General features: G+C 46.2%; 2 protein-coding genes across 2 annotated transcripts in view; one reads left to right on the top strand and one right to left on the bottom strand.

Moving 5' to 3' along the window:
• The first annotated feature begins 1152 nt into the window (after positions 1-1152).
• On the top strand, positions 1153-18998 carry NANS (N-acetylneuraminate synthase). Its single transcript, XM_006096485.3, has 6 exons — positions 1153-1334; positions 4470-4685; positions 12541-12640; positions 13311-13465; positions 16455-16721; positions 18761-18998. Exons 1-6 carry the CDS (start codon positions 1203-1205, stop codon positions 18968-18970), a joined length of 1080 nt encoding a protein of 359 aa, XP_006096547.1. The 5' UTR covers positions 1153-1202; the 3' UTR covers positions 18971-18998.
• A 2363-nt stretch (positions 18999-21361) lies between these two features.
• The window catches only part of TRIM14 (tripartite motif containing 14), a 22119-nt gene continuing 19237 nt past the window's right edge, over positions 21362-24243 (bottom strand). The window contains 2 exon segments of the mRNA XM_006096484.3: positions 21362-24189; positions 24191-24243. The exon segment at positions 24191-24243 is cut by the window's right edge and continues 7 nt beyond it. Coding sequence (XP_006096546.1) covers positions 24070-24189; positions 24191-24243 — 173 coding nt within the window. The 3' untranslated portion in view covers positions 21362-24069.

The raw sequence follows: 24243 nt of genomic DNA, 5'->3' as shown, positions 1-24243 counted from the left end.
CCCCCCCCCCCCCCCCCCCCCCGCCCCGGGACCCAGTGTCACCTGCTTCTGGTCCTTTTCTCCATTCCTTCCAGGGCAGCCGCACAGGGCTCACCCCTCCACACTGCTCACCCATGTGCACACGCTCCTTCAGCAGTCAGTCTACCAGTGGTCCTCAAACTACGGCCCGCGGGCCACATGCAAATACAAATATTGTATTTGTTCCCATTTTGTTTTTTTACTTCAAAATAAGATATGTGCAGTGTGCATAGGAATTTGTTCATAGTTTTTTTTTTTAAACTATAGTCCGGCCCTCCAACGGTCTGAGGGACAGTGAACTGGCCCCCTGTTTAAAAAGTCTGAGGACCCCTGGAACTTCTCCTCACTCAGGATGGCCAGGGATCTCTCTCACCCTCCAGGACCTCTACTCCGAACTTCAGACCTGCCTTCCTCCTGCCTGGTGGGCAGTTTCACCTGCATCTTTATATCCATGTGTCCAAAACCTACCCTTCTCATCTTCCACCTTCCTCTCCTTTCTGTTATCATTGAGCATCAGTTCTGGTAAGTCAAGCTGAGAACCAATGTTATTTTTTTAGAGTTGGGTACCTTGGCCGAGAGGCAGTCCAGGGCCCTAGTCCCAGCTCCGTTCTGGCTTTCTGAATGACTTTGGACAAGTCAGCGGAACTTTTTGAACCTGTTGCCTCTCACGTATTAGGAAAGCCCAAGCAAGAACTGTGATCAAGGTTTTCCAGACATCGTCTCACGAAGGATGAACACATTTGTAAGCAAGAGCCGGTTAGTCGCAGGGGCTGGGCTCCAACCAGCACGTAATGCTAAATCCAGAATCCGTCTTTTCCATTACACCGCAGGGCACGCTCTCCCCACGCCCTCGGAGCTGGACCCAGACTACGCTCTGCGAGCTGCCGGCGGCCTCTTGCCGACGCTGTTTGCTCACCTCTCCTCGCAGGGACCCCGCGACCGCCAGGGACCGCACTACCCCGCCGGGATCCAAACGCCCAGCCCACAAGTAGGGAGCCGGGCTTCCGGGTACCCCGCGGCACCGCCCCTAGCGGGTAGCCCCGCCCCCTGCTCCGATTGGCTGGTGGAGCCCGGGGATTGGCTGCGCCGCGGGCGCGGGCTGACGTGGCGGGGTCTACGTGTGGGTCCCGGTGCTGCGGACCCAAACCGAGCGGTGGAGCAGCGGCGAAGCGCGAGCAGCAGCGATGCCGCTGGAGCTGGAGCTGTGTCCCGGGCGCTGGGTGGGCGGGCAGCACCCGTGCTTCATCATTGCCGAGATCGGCCAGAACCACCAGGGCGACCTGGACGTGGCCAAGCGCATGATCCGTGTGGCCAAGGTGAGGGGAGCGCGCCAGCCGAGCGAGGTGCCAGGAGGGGCGGGCGTGGGGTGGGGGGAGCCGGCCTGGGAGGGGCTCTGGAAAGGAGAGGGGTCGCGGGGAGCCGGGTCCACCTTTCTCTGCCTCTTGCCTGCATCGCCCCCTGGGGTCCTGGTTGCGAGATCCATTTTTTAGTCTTTTTAAAAAATATATCTTTATTGACTTAAGAGAGTTAGGGAGAGGGAGAGAGAGAGAAACATCAATGATGAAAATCATTGATCGGCTGCCTCGTACGTCCCAGACTGGGGATCGAACCCGCAACCCGGGCATGTGCCCTGGCTGGGACTCGAACCCTAAGCTCCTGGTTCATAGGCCGTTTTTTAATCTTTCTAATCCTCTTCATCCCTGCTCCACCCTGATCCTCCTAACGCGATTTCTCTCGCCCCTCCTGGTGGCGGCGTGGTCTTTCTAAAGCACAGATTTGATCAGGTCGTACCCCTGCTGACACCTTCAGTGGCTCCCCACTGACCTTGGGTAGATGGAATGCTTTGTCCAACTTATTAAAAAAGAGCCAGGAGACTTTGGCTAGAAATAAATGACGAAGATTTAGTCAAGAGTCTTAGAGTTTGGAAACACAATTAGCCAAAAACCCAGAAGTGCTCTGAAGAAGAAAGGAAGGTTACAAGTTTTTTATAATAAAGTCACATCCTTGAGAATAATCAGTCCTGCAGTTTTAGTTGGCCCATTAGCAATGGGATGCCTGGTAGTCTGGTCATGTCCTAAGTCCTTTAGGGAATAGTCATGTCTGATGTATGTTCAGGCATTGACACACAATCAACTGATGTATCTCTAGATATTGGTGCAGAACTGGAAAGTTAAACATTTTAAGTTACCAGGGAAGTTAAGATAAGAGAAAGAATCATTTTCCTTATGCCTCAAACATCATCATAATGTTAATAATTTAGCAGCTTGCTCATACAAGTGTGTTTGCAATGTTAAAGGTTGAGTTTGTTTTAACTTTAAAATTTTGATGCAAATGGAGCATCCCACCTTGGTTCATCCTAGTGTCCTGCTGCTTGTTTTCTGCCAGTAGAGAAGCAGTAAAACCGTGAACAAAGAAACCATCAGCCTTATAGTAAAACACACAGTGACTGTGTTTTCTGAACAAGGAGTTTATCATAGCATTAAACAAATAAGGAAATCACTCATTTTTAGGAAAGAAGCTGAGAAAAGAGGAACCTGTTATGGTACCATTGCTGTCATGTGGAATACAGATTCTGCTACTTCACTTTTTTGTTATTGTTGATTTTGTTAATCCTCACCCCAGGATATTTTTTCCATTGCTTTTCAGAGAGAGAGGAAGGGAGGTATCGGGAGGAAAAGAAAAGGAAGAGAGAGAGAGAGAGAAACATTGATGTGAGAGACACATTGATTGGTTGCCTCTCGTACATGCCCCATCTGGGCTGGGGATTGAACCTGCAACTGAGGTATGTGCCCTTGACCAGGAATCAAAACCCAAGACCCTTCGGTTCACAGACTGACACTCTAACCACTGGGCAACACTGACCAGGCTCTGCTACTTTGCTTTTATCATCTCCCTATAAAGGGAAGGTTTGCTCGGATGGAAACAAGCCTTTTAACTTTTTTTTTTTAATTTAAATTCTTTCTTGTTTAAAGTATTGCATAAGTCTCCTTTTCCCCCCATTGAGCTCTCCCCGGTCACTCCCACCCCCCAGCACATGCCCTCACCCCCCTACCTTTTAACTTCTTGAGTGAAAGTCCACTTCTTGAGATAGATGTGAAAAGCAAAGGGAGCCTAAGGGGCACTGTGTGAAGACCTCATTAGCTTGCTGGAGGCCTGAGTGTAGCAGAGATCCAGGTTGCAGCCCTGAACCAACACACATGGTCTGCAGCCTCAGGAAAGTGATCTGACCAGCTGTGCCAGAGACTCATTGTGCAACTCTGGTCAGGTCACTCTGGGCCTTGGGATCTTCATCTAGACAAAGGGAACTGTGTGGCCCTACATCACTTTCCATTCTAATGTTCTTTGAACTTCTTCCCAGTGTTGTGTCCTGACTCTGCTGTCTTGTGATTTTTTTCCAGGAGTGGGAGCAGCACTCTTAGCACAGACATTTCTGGAGCCAAGGTTTTCAACAGCAATGAATACCTCTGTGTCTACAGAAATGTCAGTAAGCTGACTCTTTAGAGGGTTTCCTTAATATTTCTGTTGAGTGGTTTTTAAAGACAGTTTTGAAGGTTGGATGCTGACTGGCAGTAGAATTATAGCTTTTATAGCCAGACAATCCAGCTTCCATATTACAGCTTCTGTTCAGTTAGGCTGGGGCATGTTTGTTTGCTTCTTGCCCCAGAATCTCTTGTCATGCTTTTCTGTACAAGTGCAAAAGGGCTAAAAGCAGAGTGGTTCCCTTGTTTCCCACCCCCATAAGGGGCTCCTCAGAAAAGTTACAGGCCCTAGAGCAAACCCAAAGCAGTTACTGATATAAAGAAACTGAGTCCAGAGACAGGACTTATCCAAGAGTTAGGGTCAGGTTCTGATTTTTTTCTCCTAAATTCTGGTCCAGTGCTCATTTTACTGTCTTCTGCTGAGTTGCACAACTTAAAATCTTCCTTAACTGTTTGATTAATTACTTTAAATATTACAACACAAAACAAAGCCCCTAATCTCCCCCTCCCCCCGTTTTTGCATTTTAAGGGGGGAAAATAGGGAGAAGTCCTATCCCCAACCTTTTCCTTTGAGACTTTTTGCTTCTCCTGTTCCTCTCCTAGGCGGAGTTCTTTTTTTTTTTTTTTTAAATATGTTTTTACTGATTTCAGAGAGAGGAGGGGAAAGGGAGAGAGATAGAAACACCAATGATGAGAGAAGATCATCTATTGGCTACCTCTTGCATGCCCTCTACTAAGGATCAAGCCTGCAACCTGGGCATGTGCACTGACTGGGAATCGAACTGTGACCTCCTGGTTCATGGGTCAACACTGAACCACTGAGCCACACCAGCCAGGCTTCTTTGGGGGTTCTTAACTGCCTCTGTCATTTGACATTGTTTTTAAAGATAATGATGTCATAGCAGGTGCCCCAACATTTCTCTCTGAGAATCTATTACAGGTCATTGAAAGGAATCCTGATGTATGTTGCAGGAGTGTGGGGCTGACTGTGCCAAGTTTCAGAAGAGTGAGCTGGAGTACAAGTTTAATCGGAAAGCCTTGGAGAGGCCATATACTTCGAAGCACTCCTGGGGGAAGACGTACGGGGAGCACAAGCGCCACCTGGAATTCAGCCACGCTCAGTACAAGGAGCTGCAGAGATATGCTGAGGAGGTTGGCATCTTCTTCACTGCCTCTGGCATGGATGAGGTGAGCCCTCTGCCACTCTGTCATTTGCTACTTTAGCAGACCCAGGGGACAGCTGGTGGCTTTTGGCTTGAGCCGGCTCTTTTATGCTTTCTGGACCTAGAGCTCTCCAATAGCATTAACCAGAATAATGCCCAACTAAACGGGAGGCCAGAGGGAGGAGAGGTCCAGTGAAAGTTTGTGGAAGAGTACCATAGTTTTCAAAACAAGTTGTCTGGGAGCAGGGGGCAGCCGCACTGGTACCGTGTTCTTCAAGCTGTGAGAGCCCCCACTAGGCCAGTTTTCCCCAATGGAAAGTCATCTGAACTAGGAGTCAGGAAACCTCAGTTCTGGCAGCAGTCCTTCCCTTGCTGAGTGGCCTTGGCTGATTTGGGTGGCGTGGCACTGGCATCATCCAGAAGGGTGTGGCACCCAAGATGGCCACGCTCACATCCTGGAAGAGTCTAGCTGGTGCCAGGTCTCAGTTTTGATCTGCTCTGTAACCTGCCTCAAGATTTCTTCATCTATCTTTCTGAATGTAAATAAATTTTAATTGTAAAACTAATATAACATCACAGAAAGTTTAGAAGACAGGAAAAAGAGGGAAAAACTGACCCATAATCCCTATATGGCAGTTCTTTTTATATATTTCCTCCCAAAGTCTTTTTATATGCAAATTTTATTGCCTGGTGGTTATATTTGTGAATATTTAATTCTGTGCATCTTTTCCCAGTTAACATTATACCAAAAGTTTTTACCCATATCTTCTTTTTATTTGAAGCTTTATTGAGATATAATTGACATATGTAACTCTCCACATCTATATATATATATATGTGTGTGTGTGTGTTTGTGTGTGTATATATACACACACACAAATATTATTGATTTTTAGAGAGAGAGGAAGGGACAGGAGGAGACAGATAGAAACATCGATGAGCGAAATATTGATCGGCTGCCTCCTGCACGCCCCATACCAGGGAATTGAGCCTGAAACCCAGGCATGTGCCCTGACCAGGAATTGAACCAGCAACCTTTTGGTGCACAGGACAACGCCCAACCAACTGAGCCACACCAGCCAGAGCTAACTCCCTACATATTATGCTTAAAGTTTTTAATAGCAGTGTAATATTTTTTTGAGGATTTAACCTTTAAGAAGGTCCATAAGGTCAAAACTATTTTCATGATACTCAAATGTTATTTGCCTTTTTCACTGCATTCTCTCACAGTGTATAGTGGCATTTTCCAGAGGCTATGTGATATGGGATGACATCATTCCTCTGGCAGTGGCTAATGAAATGTGTGCTGTGTGTTCCTTATTTTTTAAATAACAGCTTTATTGACATACCATCTAATTCACCCCGGCAAACATTACTCAGTTTTAAAACACATTGTGATATCACTACAAAATTATTAGTATGTCTCAAATAAAAAATGGTACCCAGCTGGTGTGGCTCAGTGGTTGACTGTCAACCCATGAAACAGGTCACAGTTTGATTCCCGGTAAGGGCACATGCCCAAGTTATGGGGGTGCAGGAAGCAGCTGATCGATGATTCTCTCTCATCATTGATGTTTCTATCTCTCTTTCCCTCTCCCTTCCTCTCTCTGAAATCAATAAAGAGGTATCCTATATAATAAAACCCTAATATGCAAATTGGCCAAATGGCAGAACGATGGGTCTCTATGATGCCCACTGACCACCAGGATGCAGATGCTCAGCGCAGGAGCTGCCCCCTGGTGGTCAGTTCACTCCCACAGGGGGAGTACCGCTTGGCCAGAAGCTGGTCTCATGGCTGGCTAGCGTAGCAGCAGCAGCAACAGCAGCAGTGGCAGGAACCTCTTCCGCCTCCGCAGCAGCACTAAGGACCCCTCGGGGGATGTCCGCCTAAGCCAGCAGGTGAACATCCCCCGAGGCGTCCCGGACTGTGAGAGGGCGCAGGCCGGGCTGAGAGGAACCCTCCCCCTTCCCCCCAGTGCACGAAAGTCATGCACTGGGCCTCTAGTATTTTATAAAAAGTGGCAATGACACCAAATTGTAACAAGGATGCAGAGAAAATGGATCACTCATACGTTGCTGGTGGGAATGTAGCATGCTCTAGAACAGGGGTGGGCAAACTTTTTGACTCGAGGCCCACAATGGGTTCTTAAACTGGACCGGAGGGCCGGAACAAAAGCATGGATGGAGTATTTGTGTGAACTAATATAAATTCAAAGTAAACATCATTACATAAAAGGGTACGGTCTTTTTTTTTTTTTTAGTTTTATTCATTTCAAACGGGCCGGATCCAGCCCGCGGGCCGTAGTTTGCCCACGGCTGCTCTAGAAAATAATATGGAAATTTCTTTTTTTAAAAACTTTAGTGAGATGTAATTCATATACCATGTAATTCACCCACTTAAGAATGTACTTGTAGTTTCTTATAAAACCAAATGTATGTTTATCATATGACCCACCAGTTGTCATTTGGTAACTTATCCCAAAAGAAATGAAGTACTGATACATACTACAATATGTTCCTACAAAAACCTGTGACTGGGTGTCCACAACAAGTTTATTTGTAGTAGCCCCAAACTAGAACAACCCAAACATTCTTTAGCAGATGAATTATTAAACAAACTAGTACATTCATACCACAGAATACTACTCAGCAATAAAAATGAATGAACTAAAAAAAAAAAAAAATGAATGAACTATTGATACATGCGACAGCTTGGATGGATCTCAAAGATATTATGCTGAGTAAAAGGGCCAATCTCAGAAAGTTGCATATTATATGGTTCTGTTATATAATATTCTTGAAATAACAGAACTATGAGATGGAGATCAGGTTAATGGTTGTCAGGGGCTAGGGAGGGGAAGAAAGGGAGGTGAATGTGTCTATAAAGTGGTAACAACAGGGAACCTTGTAGTGATGGAATAACTCTGTCATGACTGGTGGTGGTCACATGAGTGTGTATGTGAAATTGCACAGAATTAAATACATGTGCACTCAGATGAGAACATGTAAAAAATGGTGAGATGTGAACAAGACAGTGGACTGTGTCAGAGTCACTCTCCGGGTTGTGAGACTGCACTAAGGGAAGTGTACATACGCTCTCTCTGCATTATTTCTCACAGCTGCATGTGAAGCTATTATCTCAAAAAGTTCAAAATGTAAAGAAAACGAAATTCTTCAGTTTTCATTTTAATCCAGTAAATACGAATAGATAGAACCTACATGAACAAAAGCTCTCTAGAGTCCTTCGTAATATTTAAGAGTATAAACACAAAAACATTTGGGGCCCCATGCTGCACGGTGCACACCTCGGCTGTGTGGCCCGTTGTGTAAGTGCATGGACTCGGATCAGATTTTGAGCTTGAATATGGTTCTGCCTGTCATTCCTGGTGTGTCAGGTGGAGGTTATTTAACCTCTTCAGCTTCAGTTTCTTCAACTGTAAAGTGAGTTAGTACTGAACCCACCTTGTAAGGTGCTCAGCAAATATGAGCTACAGTTGAGGAAAACAACCTGGGCTGAGGGTCAGGACATCCAGGTTCCTGCCCTGCTCTCCTCTAAGATAATATCAGCGTGAGCTTGGCAGTCCTTTCCCTCTCTGGGTCTTCCTTCCTGTTGTGTGTGAACAACTGCTATCCAAGGACTCTACCAGCTCTGACATCCTGAGTCATTATAGGACCAGAGAAGGCCTCGCTAAGGTGACACACCTGGAAGGAGGACTTTCCTGCTCAGTCCGTTTCCAGGCACCTGAGCACCTGGATGTGCACTGGAGCGAGGGCACTTTCTTGCATCTGTGAGCTGCTTAGGAAAAGTCACGTCTTTTGGTTGTTTGCTCCCAGGTGGCTTCAGGGTGAGAAGCAGGGGCAGTTGGGAGATGCAGAGGAGCCTGGGTGTTAGTTGGGGGCTACCTCTCAGCCTGCAGCCTTTTGGTTTCCCAGGAAGCTTCTGTTTGGTGTGTAGAACACATGCTCTGCAGCCACACTGAGTCCAGGTCCTGGTACTGACAGTAACTATGTGGGCTCAGGCTCATCATGTAACTGCTTGGAGCCAAAGGTGCCCCATCTGTAAAAATCCTATATAGCCCTAACTGGTTTGACTCAGTGGATAGAGCATTGGCCTGCAGACTGAAGGGTCCCAGGTTCGATTCTGGTCAAGGGCATGTACCTTGGTTGCGGGCACATCCCCAGTGGGGAGTGTGCAGGAGGCAGCTGAATCGATGTTTCTCTCTCATCGATGCTTCTAACTCTATCCCTCTCCCTTCCTCTCTGTAAAAAATCAATAAAATATATATTTTTTAAAAATAAAAAAAAATCCTATATAATAAAAGTGTAGTATGCAAATTGTCCCCTCAACCGGGAGTTGTCCGGGAGTTCGACCAGGGGGTGGGGCCGGCCAGGGGATGGGAGGGAGTACCCGGCCGACAGCCGGCAGCCGCTAGGGATCAGTGCACGGCACTGGGCCTCTAGTGGGATAATAAAAATGCCCACCCCACAGGGCTGGGGTGAGTATCAGTGAGATAAACCTGTGGGTGCAAGATCTGAATCCACTGAGTGACAGCTGTTCTGTTACTTACAACTCTTTGGAGTTTCTCTGCTTCACACCATCTTCGCAGGGAGGTTCCTCTGTCCTGGAATGCCATTTGCTCCCAACTGGTCTCCTGACTGACCTGGGCACAGCAGTGAGGAGAAATGCATTCTTAAGAGCCTTTAGAAGAGTCAGTCTGCGTTGCCGGCCAGGTCCCGTTGCTGAACCAGCATGTCCCGTCTACCCGGCCGTTGGAGTGGGTTGGTCCCTTTTTTCGTGTTTACCTAGCATGTGGCTCCGGGTGTTTATCCCCCCTAACTTCCTTATGGACAGGAGGCACTTGCTGAGGGCCTGTTTCCTCCACTTGTGTGCTGCCCTGGGGCATTCTTTATGTGCTGAGGGAAGGGTAAGGTGTGGCCGGATTTTATTAAGGCCAAGTAAACTTCCGGGGCACCTGGTCAGAACTGCACAGAGGCACATGCAGCTCTCCTGAAATGAGCAGCGTGCCTTTGGTCTAAATGGAGAGTTTGATTCAGATAGCCAATGGCAGCCATGACCATAGAGGTGGCCCCTCACACACAAGTGACCCATCCTGCAGAGCTGCCCTGCCTCTCAGTGCCCTTTCCTCTCCCTCCCTTTCCTTGGCCATCCCTGCCAGCAGGGTGCCTCCTGTCAGGATCGGGTGCACTCTGACAGGCCACTTGGCTGAGTGCTTCCCCCTTCATCATTCCTCACCCTGGGCAGCTCTTCAACTCATCAGCATGGGCTTCTTTTATCTTTACTACAGGATCCCCAAGCTGAGGGGAGTGGTAGGGGCTCTAGAAACATCCCAGCTCCTCTCTTCTGTTACCTCTTAGGTCAGTGGGTCCCAAAGTTTCTCACAGGGTGCGATATGGAAAAGGGGCTTCGGGTACACGTTGTCAACTCTCATTAATTAATTTAAAATCAGTACATCTCTCCTCCCACTTAAGAGGAGCTCTGCCAGTGCAGCATTTCACCCAAACCCATTTGCTGGTGGGACCCTTTTCTGTGAATTTAACCATTTGGATGCCCAGGGTGGGTCACACTGGCCAGTTTTGCTGTGGAGTGGGAGGGAGGAAAAGTTGTGAGGTTGCTGGTTGCGTTGCACCCCTACATGGAAAGGGGATGGGCAGCCAGATGGGCAGGGCTGGGAGAAGCCAAGGAGTCCACAGAGAGAAGGGGCCTCTGGCACTGATGAAGCCTGAGGAGGCTGGGGCACAGGATGAAAGGCTCGCATTATCCCAATGATTGAAGTGGGCACCCTTTGCAGAGATCAATCCTCAATGGCAGTTTTCTAAATGGCCACTAGGTGGGGATGGTTCCCAGGAGGCCTACAAAATGAGGCATACCTATGCCATTGATAGAATTTACCCATTTTTTTCCTCACTATAAAACTGTAAATTTCACAACCTCCACAGGTAAGCTTTAGCAAATTTTTTTCCTGCATTTGGCCCCTCCTTTCCCCTGTTTGCTCTGCACCTCTCCCAGGTGACCTCATCCACCTGTTTATGACCTTGGCGACTTTTTTATCATGGCCCACTTTCTCACAAGTTGAACATTAGGTAGAAGAAAATGTAGCATAGGCTTTCCCTCTGAAAATAGAAATCACTCTTTTCATCTGCTAGAGTGAAAGGCATGGAAAAATTTGACATCATTCACTAAACATATTAAAGAATCTTTTTCAGTTCCATTCTAGAGCTAGTTAACAGTGAGATACATAAAGAGGAGAGAGTGAGCTAGAAAAATATGGAAGGGAAAGAGACAAGGAAGAAATGAAGTCGATGGGAGGAGGCAGCAAGAACTGCAGCAAAGGTAGCTTAGCACACCTGGAGGTGAGGGACACTTGGCCACACGGGACAGTGTCTCTTGGACATAGCGGGTTGCAAACTGTCTTTGAACTGTTCATTGGCTGGTCAGCCACTCGTATGGCCCTCCAAAAGCTATAACCAGTACATTATTAGAGGACTTATATGAGGAAAGTTATTCTCTGAGTGCAGCCACTGTGATTGTGGTAGCTCATCGATGACCCACTGGGAAGGTGGACGGAAGCCTGGCCATCAGTGGGTTGATAAAGAGTCTGCTGGCAGAATGTCCTTTTCATGCTGTTCCTCACCCACCCCTGTGCCCTTTGGTTGTTCAGGCACGGTGACCTAGCTCCTTGCTACCCAGAGGATGAGTCATGGAGCGCCAGCCTTGGCATTACCCAGGAACTTATTAGAAATGCAGACTGTCAGACCTCACCCTAGACTGACAATCAGATTTTGCATTTCATTTTAATAAGATCCCTGGGAGATTCATGTACCCAAGTTAGAGCATGAGCAGCACTGACCTAGCTCATCAAGTCTTTCAAACTTACTTCTGAAACGCAGGCAGTATTTGAGGACAGACAGAACTTAGATATTTGGAAACATTCCAAGACATTGATCCTCCCCATTTCTGATTTTCAACTTCAGTTTTTAAATAGTATAATAAAAGGTAGTTTTGGCCCTGGCTGTGTGACTCAGTTGGTTGGAGTGTCGTCCTGTACACCAAAAGGTTGCAGGTTCCCTCTCTAAAATCAATAAACATATCCTAGGGTAAGGATTTTTTTTTAAGGTAGTTTTGGAGGTCTTTGTAGATTTGACAGCAAACAAATTTTACTCTTAAAACTTGTGGTCTTCTGGCTCCTTCATCAAGCATTTGCTACACTTGCCAATCTCCTGAGTCTTATTGATGAACCTCAGATAAGGATGGTGAAGGGCCCTGGACAGGGGATTTGAGGCAGTGATATTGTGTCCAAAAAAAAAAAAGCAACTGAGGTTTTCCCTGGGTGGCATGGTATGAGGTCTGAAAGGGCTTGGGTTTGATAGGCCCTGCCAGCTCACTGTGTCAGAGCTGGGCCATCAAATGCTCCATTTTTTCCACTTTTGGCAAAGATTGAAGTGGCCTCTTTTCCATGCTTTTTGGTCCTTCATAAAGGGTAAGACCTTTGAGGGACATTCATTTTCTCACTGCCTGGTTTTCTGGGTCAAGATGAGGTCATGACCCATGAATGTGTTCACTGGGTTCTGTGCCCCTAGGGAAGAAGATCTGTCCAGGGGTCCAATTCTTTTCCGGATTCTGTAGTCAGCCAGGCCAGCGTGCAGTGTTTGTTGGACAAATGGATGGGTGACTCTGAATGAAAGAATGTTTGAAGTTGAATGAAATGACTGATAACAGATCTTTGCCTGTTTTCAAGTTGTTGAGAGAGTCCCTCTTGCTGGTAAAAGGAGGGGTTTTATGTTCTGCGTGGCTCCTCGACTGTCTTGAGGACAGTGATTTTGAACAACCATGAAAAGAGCGCCTTCTTTGATTTTTGTAGATGGCAGTTGAATTTCTGCATGAATTGAATGTTCCATTTTTCAAAGTTGGATCTGGGGACACTAACAATTTTCCTTATCTGGAAAAGACAGCCAAAAAAGGTGAGTGTTTAATCTCTGTCATAAAATATGAGGGAGTCCACACCACGTTTTTACTCCTTTAGTGGCAGCTAAAAGAGTAAATCAGACTTTAGAAAACTCTTTTCAATCTGCACATACTTCCATTTTTTCATATGCTGACTTGGAAGAGAAGAAAGCTCTGAGAAATATTCTTGAGGTATATTATAATATCTAACATATGCACATTATAGTTTGTAAGGCAGGGTTTACAATATGAGTGATCTCATTTGATTCTCACAGCTCCTCTGGGACTTTATACTTATGTCATAGACGAGGCATCTGAGATCACATAGCTAGTGAGTGGCAGCCCTGGGTTCTTGAATCTGGAGTCTGTGCTTATCCTACCACACAGTACGACCTCTTAATCCAATGAGATGCTCATCCTTCTTTGTGGTGTGTGAAATCGCTCTGACTCCTTAATTCAGTTCACTTTTCTAAACTAATGTTGGGGGGTGAGGGGAGTCTGCATTTCCCATAGTCGAGGGCAGGATCCCACCAAGCTCACCTCTGTTCCTCCACAGTGGCTGGCAGAGTATTTGAGAGATGTTTGTGAAGTTCGGTTGATCAGGTGACCAGCAGTTGGGATTTGCTTGAGGGAGAATCAGAACCACTAAAAAGAAAGTGACGGTGGTGTTTGTATTTGGTCACTCAGGCCGCCCAATGGTGATCTCCAGCGGGATGCAGTCTATGGACACCATGAAGCAAGTCTATCAGATTGTGAAGCCCCTCAACCCCAACTTCTGCTTCCTGCAGTGCACCAGTGCATACCCGCTCCTCCCTGAGGATGTCAACTTGCGCATCATCTCGGTGAGCAGGAGGAAGGGCCATTGTCTCATTGGGCCACTTGAAAATGGCTTTTCTTAGGCCATTTACTGCAGGGAAGATGTAGCCTTTTTTCTCTCTCTTATACATTCTTCTTTTTTTTTAAGTATTTATTGTGAAAGTATTACTTATGTCCCCCTTTCCCCCCATTGATGTAGCCTTTTATACACACAAAATTCTAACCAATATTGATATGCTTCATAACTTGAGCCCCCTTTGACAATCTTGCTGTTATAGAATCAAATTAGAACTGATCAGGCAGCTAAGGAAGCAGGTACATTCTATAGAGGGTGATTATAAATTAAATTTTCTTAAAACCAATCTTAATTTCACCTATTATTAAATATAAGTCCTCGTAATTGTCTATATACATTTATTTTACCCATGTGTATTGGCCATTAGAGGTCCCTCTTCTGTGAATTGCTGGCTTATTAGTGAGTTATCTTGTGTGTGTGGTAAAATAAAAGGTTTACCATTTTAACCATTTTTAGGTATACAGTTCCAAGGTATTAAGTACATTTACAGTGTTGTGCTACCATCACCACCATCCATCTCCAGAACTTCATCTTCCCAAACTGAAACCAATCCCATTTCCCCTGCCCATTTCCCCTTCCCCTGGAAGCCACCATTCTTCTTTCTGTTTCTATGAATTTGACTTCTTAAGGTACTTCATATAAGTGGACTCACATAGTATTTGTCCTTTTGTCTTCTTTCACTTAGCATAATGACTTCAAGGTTCATCCATGTTGTAGAATGTGTCAGCATTTCATTCCTTTTTAAGACTGAATAATATTCCATTGTATGTATATAGCACATTTATCTATCCATCAATATACATTTTGGATGTTTCCACCTTTTGGATATTGTGAATAATGCTGTTAGGAACATCGGTGTAGAAATATCTTTTTTTTTTCTTTTTCATTTTTAAAAAAATATATTTTATTGATTTTTTACAGAGAGGAAGGGAGAGGGATAGAGAGTTAGAAACATCAATGAGAGAGAAACATCGATCAGCTGCCTCCTGCACACCCCCTACTGGGGATGTGCCTGCAACCAAGGTACATGCCCTTGACTGGAATCGAACCTGGGACCCTTCAGTCCCCAGGCCGACGCTCTATCCAGTGAGCCAAACCAGCTAGGGCTAGAAATATCTTTTTATCTTCTTCATATTGAGTTGTAGGCGACCTTCTTGAAACTTCTGGCTTTTCCTGCTCTATGTTTTCTGCCAGCTCTGATACATTTCTACCTGTAATCCTGCGCATCCCTGAGGCTCAGACTGTTTATATTGACAGCCTTGAGGGAACTTTTTCTCTCCCAGGATTTTGTCCACCCCAACTCAATTACAGATGGTGAAGTCTAATCCCAAAGGGAAAAACACTTACTTATTGGAGATCTCACAGCAGCTTGGTGGCAAAGCTGAGACTAGAATCCTTTGTCTCTTACTGCCTTGGGCCAACTTTTGTCGGTACCTAGAACTTAATTAGAAGTGTACATATATGTAATTACCATCTGAAAACATTAAATTAGTGTAATTCTAAATATATGTACACACATAATCATGATATTGCAATTGACCAGATTTCCTTTTACATTTTCCTTTCAGTTCAGTATTCGACATTGTTTTATTTTCATGACAGTCTAAACATTTGTACATGTTGCTGCAGTATTCATCTCTCACTTTAACAAATTAACCTTTATGGCCCGGCTGGCATGGTTCAGGGGTTGAGCATTGACCTATGAACTAGGAGGTCACGGATCCATTCCCAGTCGGGACACATGCCCAAGGTGCAGGCTTGATACCCAGTAGGGGGCCGTGCAGGAGGCAGCTGATCAATGATTCTCTCTCATAGTTAATGTTTCTATCTCTCTCTCCCTCTCCCTTCCTCTCTGAAATCAATAAAAAATACGTTTTTTTAAAAGTTAATGTTATTTGAAAACTGACACTATCTTTTTACCTAAACTTTCTGTCCCTCCTAGTTGATAGTCTTTTCTCTATTTCTAGCCATCTCTTAAAGCTCTGATTTTAAAAATTTAAACATGCTTTTTAAAAACCCAAACAGCTTTGAGTTATAGAACATAGAAAGTGAATGTTCTCTTAATCCCATGCAAACAAGATTGCCATTATCAACAATTTATTATATGTGACTCCAGATATTTTCCTTCTCTGTGTAGCATGGTTCCCCTTTCCCTTCCAGCCCATCCGAGGTGCAATCATGTCTGTCTGCTCTCTTGATACCAGGGCACAGTGAGTGATAAATTGCCAGCCCTCCCATCTCGGGCCCAGCCCACCATATTACAGCAGTTTGAATTCCCCAACCTAGCAACCTGCACTCCCTTGTCCATCACGCACCCTTTAAAGCCTGGTTTTCAAGGCTTTTGCCGCTCAGCTGTCCTAATCTTTTATTAAACCCCATCTGGGTCTTTCTACTGTACTTAAGCTTTCTGGTAGCCCTCACTGACAAGACTCACTCGACTTAGAATGTCTTTTGTTGCATTCAGTGAATTATAGATAACAGATTAATTAATTATTTAGCATTTCTACCAAAGGATTGTTTTGAGATTGGGCTATATACATTATTGATGATGATATATGTGCATATAGCACACTTGCTTTCAGCAGTTCAGGCTAATTAAATGTGACAGATGCCTTTTGAATGAGAGTTTAGGCATCTGGTTATAGCTGTTATTCCTGGTGGTTTGTGCAGTGAGAAACATTCTTAAAATGCCTTCTCGGTAACAGTGGCCATTATTTTTTGAGCATCTACGTGTGTTGAGTGTTTTTCATGCATTTATGGCAGTCCTCGACAGCTATTACCCCCAGTGAGGAGAGGCCCAGAGAGCCTGAGTGTCTTGCCCATATTGTACCAATGGCGAGCTGCTAAACTGGAACTCTAACCCAGATCTGCCTGACTCGGGAATATATGCATGAAATACCACAATATTTAACTGATTTTTTTTCTTTTCCTATTTAAAGGAATATCAGAAGCTCTTCCCTGACATTCCCATAGGGTATTCTGGGCATGAAACAGGAATAGCAATCTCTGTGGCCGCTGTGGCTCTGGGGGCCAAGGTTTTGGAGCGTCATATAACTTTGGACAAGACCTGGAAGGGCAGTGACCACTCGGCCTCGCTGGAGCCTGGAGAGCTGGCCGAGCTGGTACGGTCTGTGCGCCTTGTGGAAAGGGCCATGGGCTCCCCAACCAAGCAGCTGCTACCCTGTGAAATGGCTTGCAACGAGAAGGTGGGTTCTGCCCCACCCTACTGGGCTCCCCTGTTCGAGAGGGCCGAAATGGGTTTACCTGCTAGGGAGAGTCAGTACCTACCCTGCCTGAGCCCAGGCCAATGGGAAGATAAAGGAATATCGCTCCAACCTTCTGGCCTCATATGAGCAGTGGGAGAAACATACTACTTAAGGCAGTGGTTCTCAACCTTCCTAATGCCGCGACCCTTTAATACAGCTCCTCATGTTGTGGTGACCCCCAACCATAAAATTATTTTCCTTGCTACTTCATAACTGTAATTTTGCTACTGTTATGAATCGTCATGTAAATATCTGATATGCAGGATGTATTTTCATTGTTACAAATTGAACATAATTAAAGCATAGTGATTAATCACAAAAACAATATGTAATTATGTATGTGTTTTCCGATGGTCTTAGGCGACCCCTGTGAAAGGGTCATTTGACCCCCAACGGGGTCGCGACCCACAGGTTGAGAACCGCTACCTTAAGGGAACTTTAGCGGTTCCTCTGGCTGCCTACGATCATGTTATAATTTCTCACCTAAGTCTGAAGTCTGTGACCCCAGGCTCTAGACTCCAGGAGATGTAAGGGGAGGTGATGGTATCCAGGGCCTCATGAGGCACTCAGACAGGTTAAGTCTAGGGTCCCTTGGAGTAGGTAAGCCTTGAAAAACATTCAGGTAGAGGGGTTCTCTGAGGCAGTGGGAGAAGGGCCTGTGATATATGTTGAGGCATCCCTAATCAGGAGGCACTGGAAGAATGGGGGTGGCCGGTTGTCAAGGGGGTTAGTGGGGGATGATACAAATATTCTCTCAGGAACAGTTTGAGCTGTGTAGCATTGACCGTCAGACAGAGGATGGTGAGGCCAAAGAACACTGCCTGGCACACTCACAATCTGGGCTTCTTGGAAGGGGGTGGCTTAGGCCCGTCTTGGCCTCTGAGTCATAGAGCCAGGCGACCCAGGGCCGGCAGGAGTACAGACACTCCTAATCTGCTGCAGGCTGTCTGGGTGAAGGCAAGACCAACCACCAGGCTGCATGGGGAGCGTTGTCATCTTTTATTCTGGTGGGGCCCTACTCACTTCCCTCAAATTAAAGATTCATAGATAACAGGAAGTTATAATAATAGTAAAAACAAACAAAAAACCTGATAGAGGAAAGGGGGAGAGAATTGTACCAGAAACCAGAATGAGAACTGAGTGCATAATTTGGTTCTAAGCCTCCTGGCTCCCTGAGCAAACAGTGAAACATAACAGGATGCATAATCTGATATTGTTCGTTGATAGACATTTGTCCTAGTACTAAATTCCAGAATTGATTCCTTGGCTCTTACATGAAGGATATAGAGGAATATAATTTGTTTAGCAGCATTGTGGACAAAACTTAGAAATGCTGGTTGTGGAACTTCTGGTATCCTTCATCCTGCTCGCCTGCCCATTCTGCTGCCCCATCCTAGGAGTAGCAGTCATACTCATCTTGTGAGACCTCCATATTCCTATTTCACTGAGCAATGTGGCCCGTAAGGTTCATGTCCCTTGAGAGCAGTGGGCCAGGAATGAGGAATCCTAGGTTCTCTTCCCAGCTCCTTGCAACCTTAGTTACCCACCCTCTTTGTGCCTCAGTTTTCCCAAGTTTAAAATGAGATATTGACTTTATCAGGAGGAGCATTCTATGTTTCAGGTAGATTACATATATTACCACTAATCCTTATCGTAGTCGGTAAGATAGCGGCACCATTATTTCCCATTCTACAGAGAAACTGTAGGGGTTCCATGAGGCAATGGGAGAAGTCTCTGGTGACCTATCCAAGCCTTTTCCTTTGCATTTTATGGTGAAGGCCCTTCCTCTGAATCCGAGTTCACCCCATATTGGCCGAGTCACTGCCATGTGTGACATACTACTCTAGGCACTAAGGGTGAGGGTGAGAACAGTCCCTATTCTCAAGACACCTTGTGAAGACCGATCAGGCATCTTGAGTATAAAGCAATGTGCACTAGTTACTTTTGTGAGACTAGCAGAGTGTTACTTTTATCCACAGCTGGGCAAGTCTGTGGTGGCCAAAGTGAAAATTCCAGAAGGCACCATTCTAACACTAGACATGCTGACTGTGAAGGTGGGTGAACCTAAAGGCTACCCTCCTGAAGACATCTTTAGCCTGGTGGGCAAGAAGGTCCTGGTCACTATTGAAGAAGACGACACCATCATGGAAGAATCTGTAGAAAACCATGGCAAAAAAATCAAGTCTTAAAATAAAGTGCCATTCTCTGAATTCTGAATTGCCTTGTTGGTACTGTTGGTTATGTTGGGTGAGGTGGGACAGGAGTGGTCTCCAAAGACATGATTCTCATCCACTCCCTGTCCCTGACAGCAGGCACTTTTGGGCCAGGCCCTGTGTCAAGCCGTTGAAGGAATACAGAAAGCAAATACAACCATTTCTGCTTCAGGTTGGCTGGCCCAGAAGGGGAAGTGGGCTCAAAAGCAAATCATCATCTCCAGTTGTGTGGGTGCAAGAGGGACGAGTGCTGGCTGGATAGGTCCTGTCTTTTAAGTCTTCATTCTTATTGCCCACAAAGGCAACCCAAATGACCCGAAATCTCCCTTCCAGACCTCCAGCTGTCTTTCTCCATGGCCCTACCCCCTGCCCACTGTGGGGCTCTGTGTTCAGTTAGCTGTATAGTGATCATTTGGTGTTAGAGAAAGTATTGGTCAAAGGGTCTTGCAGGCAGTGAAATACCCAAGGTTCTCATATCTCTGAGAAAAGAGAGAGAGAACTTCTTTCAACAGCTCTGAAGGGTCTACTACATGGCAGACTCTTTTAGGTCCTGAGGATGAGTCCAATCCCTTCCTCATGGAACTTTCATTCAGGGGGGGACATACGGTATACAATAAACCATGAACACAGTAGTTAAATCAGTGTTAAAAGGTGATATGTGCAATGGGGGTAGAGGGGAAATAGAACCGAGTGAGGGAGATGGGGAATGTGGGGCTTGGTGTGTGAGCATGTTGTGGCGACTTTGAATATCGTGGTAATGCTGAAATCAGCCCTTCTATGATCCATAATGAAATTGTAAACCCAGCTAATAAAAAATATTCTTATGTTCTTGAACAGCAGCATGAACCTTTCACAGAGATTTCATATCATATTCCCCTTTGTTCTTCTGAACCAATAGAGATTAATGATTCTTTTCAAATATATTTTCAAATTCTTTGTTCACATTTGGCCTTGTTTACTATAATTCCTCTTGTTTCAACGTGTATATTTGCATCTTTTCAAATGCATAAATTAACCTCTTGAAGTTTATTTACTTGTGAGTATAGAACCTTCTCTTGCAGATCCCAAAACAGTTTCTGGAAAGGTACTCAAGACTGTGTGAATGGGGTGGGATAGGAATCCTGGGTTGTACTCATGTGTAAAAGAAAACCCATAAAATTGATATGCTAAGAACTGAAGTGTGATAGTACCAATTTCTGGTTGATACTCATTCCCTTTCATTTTTTTCCCTATAAACAGACCTTGAAGAGACCATCAAAATTTCCTATTCCAGGGCATTGTTTTTCTACAATAGCAGAGAAGGTGACATTTAAATATCTGAAACTTCCTAACAAGAAGAGACATAGCATTAGAGGGATGTGTCCCAGGGCCTGGAAACAGGATGTGGGTCTGGAAGAGAGGGAAGGGCCTGGCCTGGGCTCGAGCTGAGAATGTATAGTGAGTGAACCAGTCAGTTGCCTCCACAAACAGCACCCCCATATGTATGAATTGCTGAGATGTTTTCCAAGAGTCATGAGAGTGGGGATGGTTTAGTCAGGAAAGACTTCCTGGAGGAGGTGGCTCTTTAGTTCAACCTTGCAGGTTGAGAAGTGACTGACGGAGTGAGGGTGTAGGCTTGGGAAGTGCCCAGAGTGTCCAGGAACTAGCAGGTGATAATTTGGCAAGGAATGGCCACATGGAGAGGAAAGAAGGGACTTGGAATGGGTCAAGAAAGAAGCAAGGGCTTAAAAGCCCGCTGAGTTTGGACTTTGTTCTATAGGCAATGGGGAGTCATGGAAGGCTTCTGAGCAGAACATGGTAGACTCAGACCCACGCCTCCCACTCTCACACTTATCCTCCATCTAGCTTGGCTTCTGGGGCAAGCTGTCCCCTCCCCATAGAACGAATTCCTGCCCACCAGAAAGAACCAAAGATGGCTTTAGTGTTGGTAAAGGATGATCACAAAAATGCCAAAAGCTACATAATACTGTCATGGATAGGAATAGCTGAGAGGCAGGGTTTGTTTTCACATAAGCAAGAACTTAGTGAATTCTCTTCAGAAGTGGTGAAGTCCCCTTCACTGAAGATATTCAATCAGGGACCCACTGACCACTGCAAACAAATGGTGGAGGGGGTGGAAAATGAGCAAGACTCCGTCCAGGCCTAGATGCCATGAACATGAAACAACAACTCCCAATGCAGACCATGGTTCAAAGAATATTCAGCCCTGGCCAGGCCCAGTTGGTTGGAGTGTCCTGTACACCAAAGGTGGCAGGTTCAATGCCCAGTGAGGGCACATACCCAGATTGCAGGTTTAATCCCTGGCCGACCGAAAGATGTTTCTCTCCTCTCCCTTCCTCTCTTGAAAAATAAATTTAAAAATTTTAAAGAGACAAATATCATATTTTATGTAAACATATATATTAGAAAATTGCTGTCATTTACACATATCTGCAAGCAATTTGCTGTATCAATTAAGAAATTTCTACAAATCTGAAAGAGTGATCAATACCCTTGCAGACATGGACCCCAGGGAAGCTCAGTCCTCTCCTGTGAATATGCAAGGAAGCTCTTGCTACTGCCAGATGGCAGTTTGGAGTAGCAGTTGTCTCAGTGCTAAACACAACAGGAATTCTGCTGGGGATGCTCACATATCCTGGCATGGCACAGCTCTGTAAAGTTTTTAAGGCTAGTTCCTATCCTTGGCTCATTTGAGACTCACAGCACTGGTAGATAGGATCTTTACACCCATTTTACAGATGATGCTCCGAGAAGTAAAAAGTGACTAGCCTGAGGTCAGAGTTGATTGTGGACCAAAACTGCAGTTTTCCAACTGGTGCAGGCCTTGGCACAAAGTAGGCATTTGATAAAAGCCATTTTCAACCTTTATAGTCTCTGCTACTCTCAAATTCCCGCTCTGGGTATAAGACCTCATCTCAAGAGCCCAAGGGAGATAATCCAAAGCTAGATTTGCCCTAACAGTATGGCCTTGTGGACATAAGCACAGACCCCAGCTCCATTAGCTGTGTGACTTGTGTGTCTCAATTTTGTCTCAGTTGGGATAACTTTCTAAGTCCTAGGGATGATGTGAGGATCAAATGAGTTCATAGCCATAAAGCATTAGAACAGTGCCCAACAAAGAGCAAGGGCCATAGTTACTCGGCCCCTGTTGGCTGTGGGCCGGGGAACCGGTCTGGATTTGCAGGGATGAACAGAGATGTAGAGTCAAGTGTACCCCTCTTGCTCTGTCGGGAATGCCTGTCTGAATTCAGTTTTGGGCCATCCCCAGTAAAATTCCCCTTTCTCGGGATTCCTGGAGCATAGTGCTTAGACACCTATTCAAGTTAGAGTTTTAAATTATTTGGTTAGAACTAAAGGCACTTTTGAGGTTCCTTCTGTCTTGTATTCTAAGTGTATTACATTGCCCCATATGAAAGTGCCATTTTTAGGTAAAAAAAACTATTGGAAATTCTCATTTTATGGTTCAAACTAATTAATGCACGTAGTTTGTTTAAACCATGAGGGAGATTCAGCTTTGTGTTTTCCTCACCCTACCACTGTCCTGTCAAGCACTTAACAAGGTAAATTTAATATGGTATAACTTGAAAACTGTCTAGGGAACTTGACAAATCAGGATGCTGAACCTTTAGAACTGAGGCACAGGCCCTGGAAGGAGGCCTCCCTGAGGTCCTGCTGGTTTGGCCTTCTCTATTTATGTCACTTCTGGAAAGTGGGGCTCTATGGGTTTCCTTGGCAACACCTGGATCTGAGAAGCATAGGGTGTCTGGGCTGCCCAGCTCCACTCATGCTCTCCTTTTGATTCTAAGACAGTGGGAAAACTGCCAGTGGTTGCTTAGTAACTGCCACCTGCTGATTCTTCCCTGTATCCCCAGGAATGAATAAGCAGTTAATCTCCCAGGTTAAAGGCTGGGCCAAAGGGCAAATCAGAAACTCGCCTAGGGGCTGGAGTGCTGGGCCGCCCTTAATCACCGAGGGCTACTTTAAGCAACTTACTTTCAGGTAAGGACCTGTCTCCCGAAATGTACAATGAGGTCAGGCTGAGTGATCTGTCAGGCTTTCCCAGCCCAGCTGCTCTGTGATTCCATGATAGCCAGCTGCTGGCTATTCGCTACCTGGGAGGGCAGGGACTTACTGAACTTTTCAGGATGGGGAGAGTGCAGGACACAGCTGCCCTTAGAAAGCTTCCAATCTAGTTAGAAAGACAGCTCCCAGGTTTGTGGCCCTGATGCTAAGATTCTAGTGGCTTGGGGAGACTTCCTTGGGGGCAGTTAAGCCTTGGTAAGACCCAGACAGGCAAAGAAGGGCTTTCCTATATAAATGTCATGGGGGCAGGGGAAGAGAGCTGCAAAGGCGCAGAGGCCCACCATGGGACAGTTCCGCTGGAGGGTATCTGAGAAGAGCCGCAGAAGCTAGTTGAGCAGCAGCTCAGGGGCAGCCCACAAAAACCTTGCATGCTAAGGTGCGGTGACGTGCTTTTCCCCCCTGGAACCCTTGGAACCTTTTCATTGTCCTGAGAGGCTAAGTGCGGTTTTAGGCAGATCACTCTGGTTATGGGTGGAGGACAGGAGAGGGTTCAGGCCGGGCGCTATTAAGAGGCTCTTGATGCTGCTCCGAGGAAACGTGGACAAGCTGAATGACGCCGAATGCAGAGGAGACAGAGCCCAGGGGCACTGGTTAGATGGAGTCAGGGCTGGGCGCCTCTCCTGCATTCGCGCATTTATTGTGCACCTACTATGTGCCAGCCAGTTCTGGCTTCTGTACGAGGGAGGAGGTCTGAGGCTAGTGTAGTGTGATTGGTCAGGATGCCGAGGGCTCACCTGCGAGGGCGTCCGTTCCGGAACCCGGACTAAAAGCAGTGCAGGGGGGTGGGGAGGTCTGCTGAGCGAGCAGCAGGGGACCGATGTTTAAGGCACGTCCGGACCCGGCCTGGGAGAGGACCTGTGACAGCGCAGGCGTGACCGGTGGGGGAGACGGCGGGTGTGCTTGGAGAGCAGGCGGTGGACCACTCACGTCTGGGTCGGGTGTGACCAGAGTCCCGGGAAGTCTACGGGCGGTCCCTCCCATCGGCCCCTATCCTAGGGCAGCCGGGGGATGCTGATGGCCCCTTCCCAGAGCCGCAGGGCCGGGTAGAGCGGCTCCTGGAACGCGGCGAGGAAGGTGTGGAGGTGGCTCATGCCGTCCGACACGTTGTAGAAAGGCGAGGACGCCGGCCTCGTAATCCAGGAAGACGCCCAGCCGGTCGGGGTCGT

This window comes from Myotis lucifugus, unplaced genomic scaffold (genome assembly GCF_000147115.1).
Source record: "Myotis lucifugus unplaced genomic scaffold, Myoluc2.0 scaffold_180, whole genome shotgun sequence".
NCBI classification, from domain to species: domain Eukaryota; kingdom Metazoa; phylum Chordata; class Mammalia; order Chiroptera; family Vespertilionidae; genus Myotis; species Myotis lucifugus.
The sequence above is the reverse complement of the archived record's forward strand: the minus strand, read 5'-3'. Positions and strand labels throughout refer to the sequence as shown.

Bases quoted from the DNA above. Each gene is read 5' to 3' on its own strand.
- NANS (XM_006096485.3), top strand. From the start codon at position 1,203: ATGCCGCTGGAGCTGGAGCTGTGTCCCGGGCGCTGGGTGGGCGGGCAG. The intron at 1,335-4,469 runs GTGAGGGGAGCG...TGTATGTTGCAG, and splicing joins GCATGATCCGTGTGGCCAAG to GAGTGTGGGGCTGACTGTGC. The intron at 13,466-16,454 runs GTGAGCAGGAGG...TCCTATTTAAAG, and splicing joins TCAACTTGCGCATCATCTCG to GAATATCAGAAGCTCTTCCC.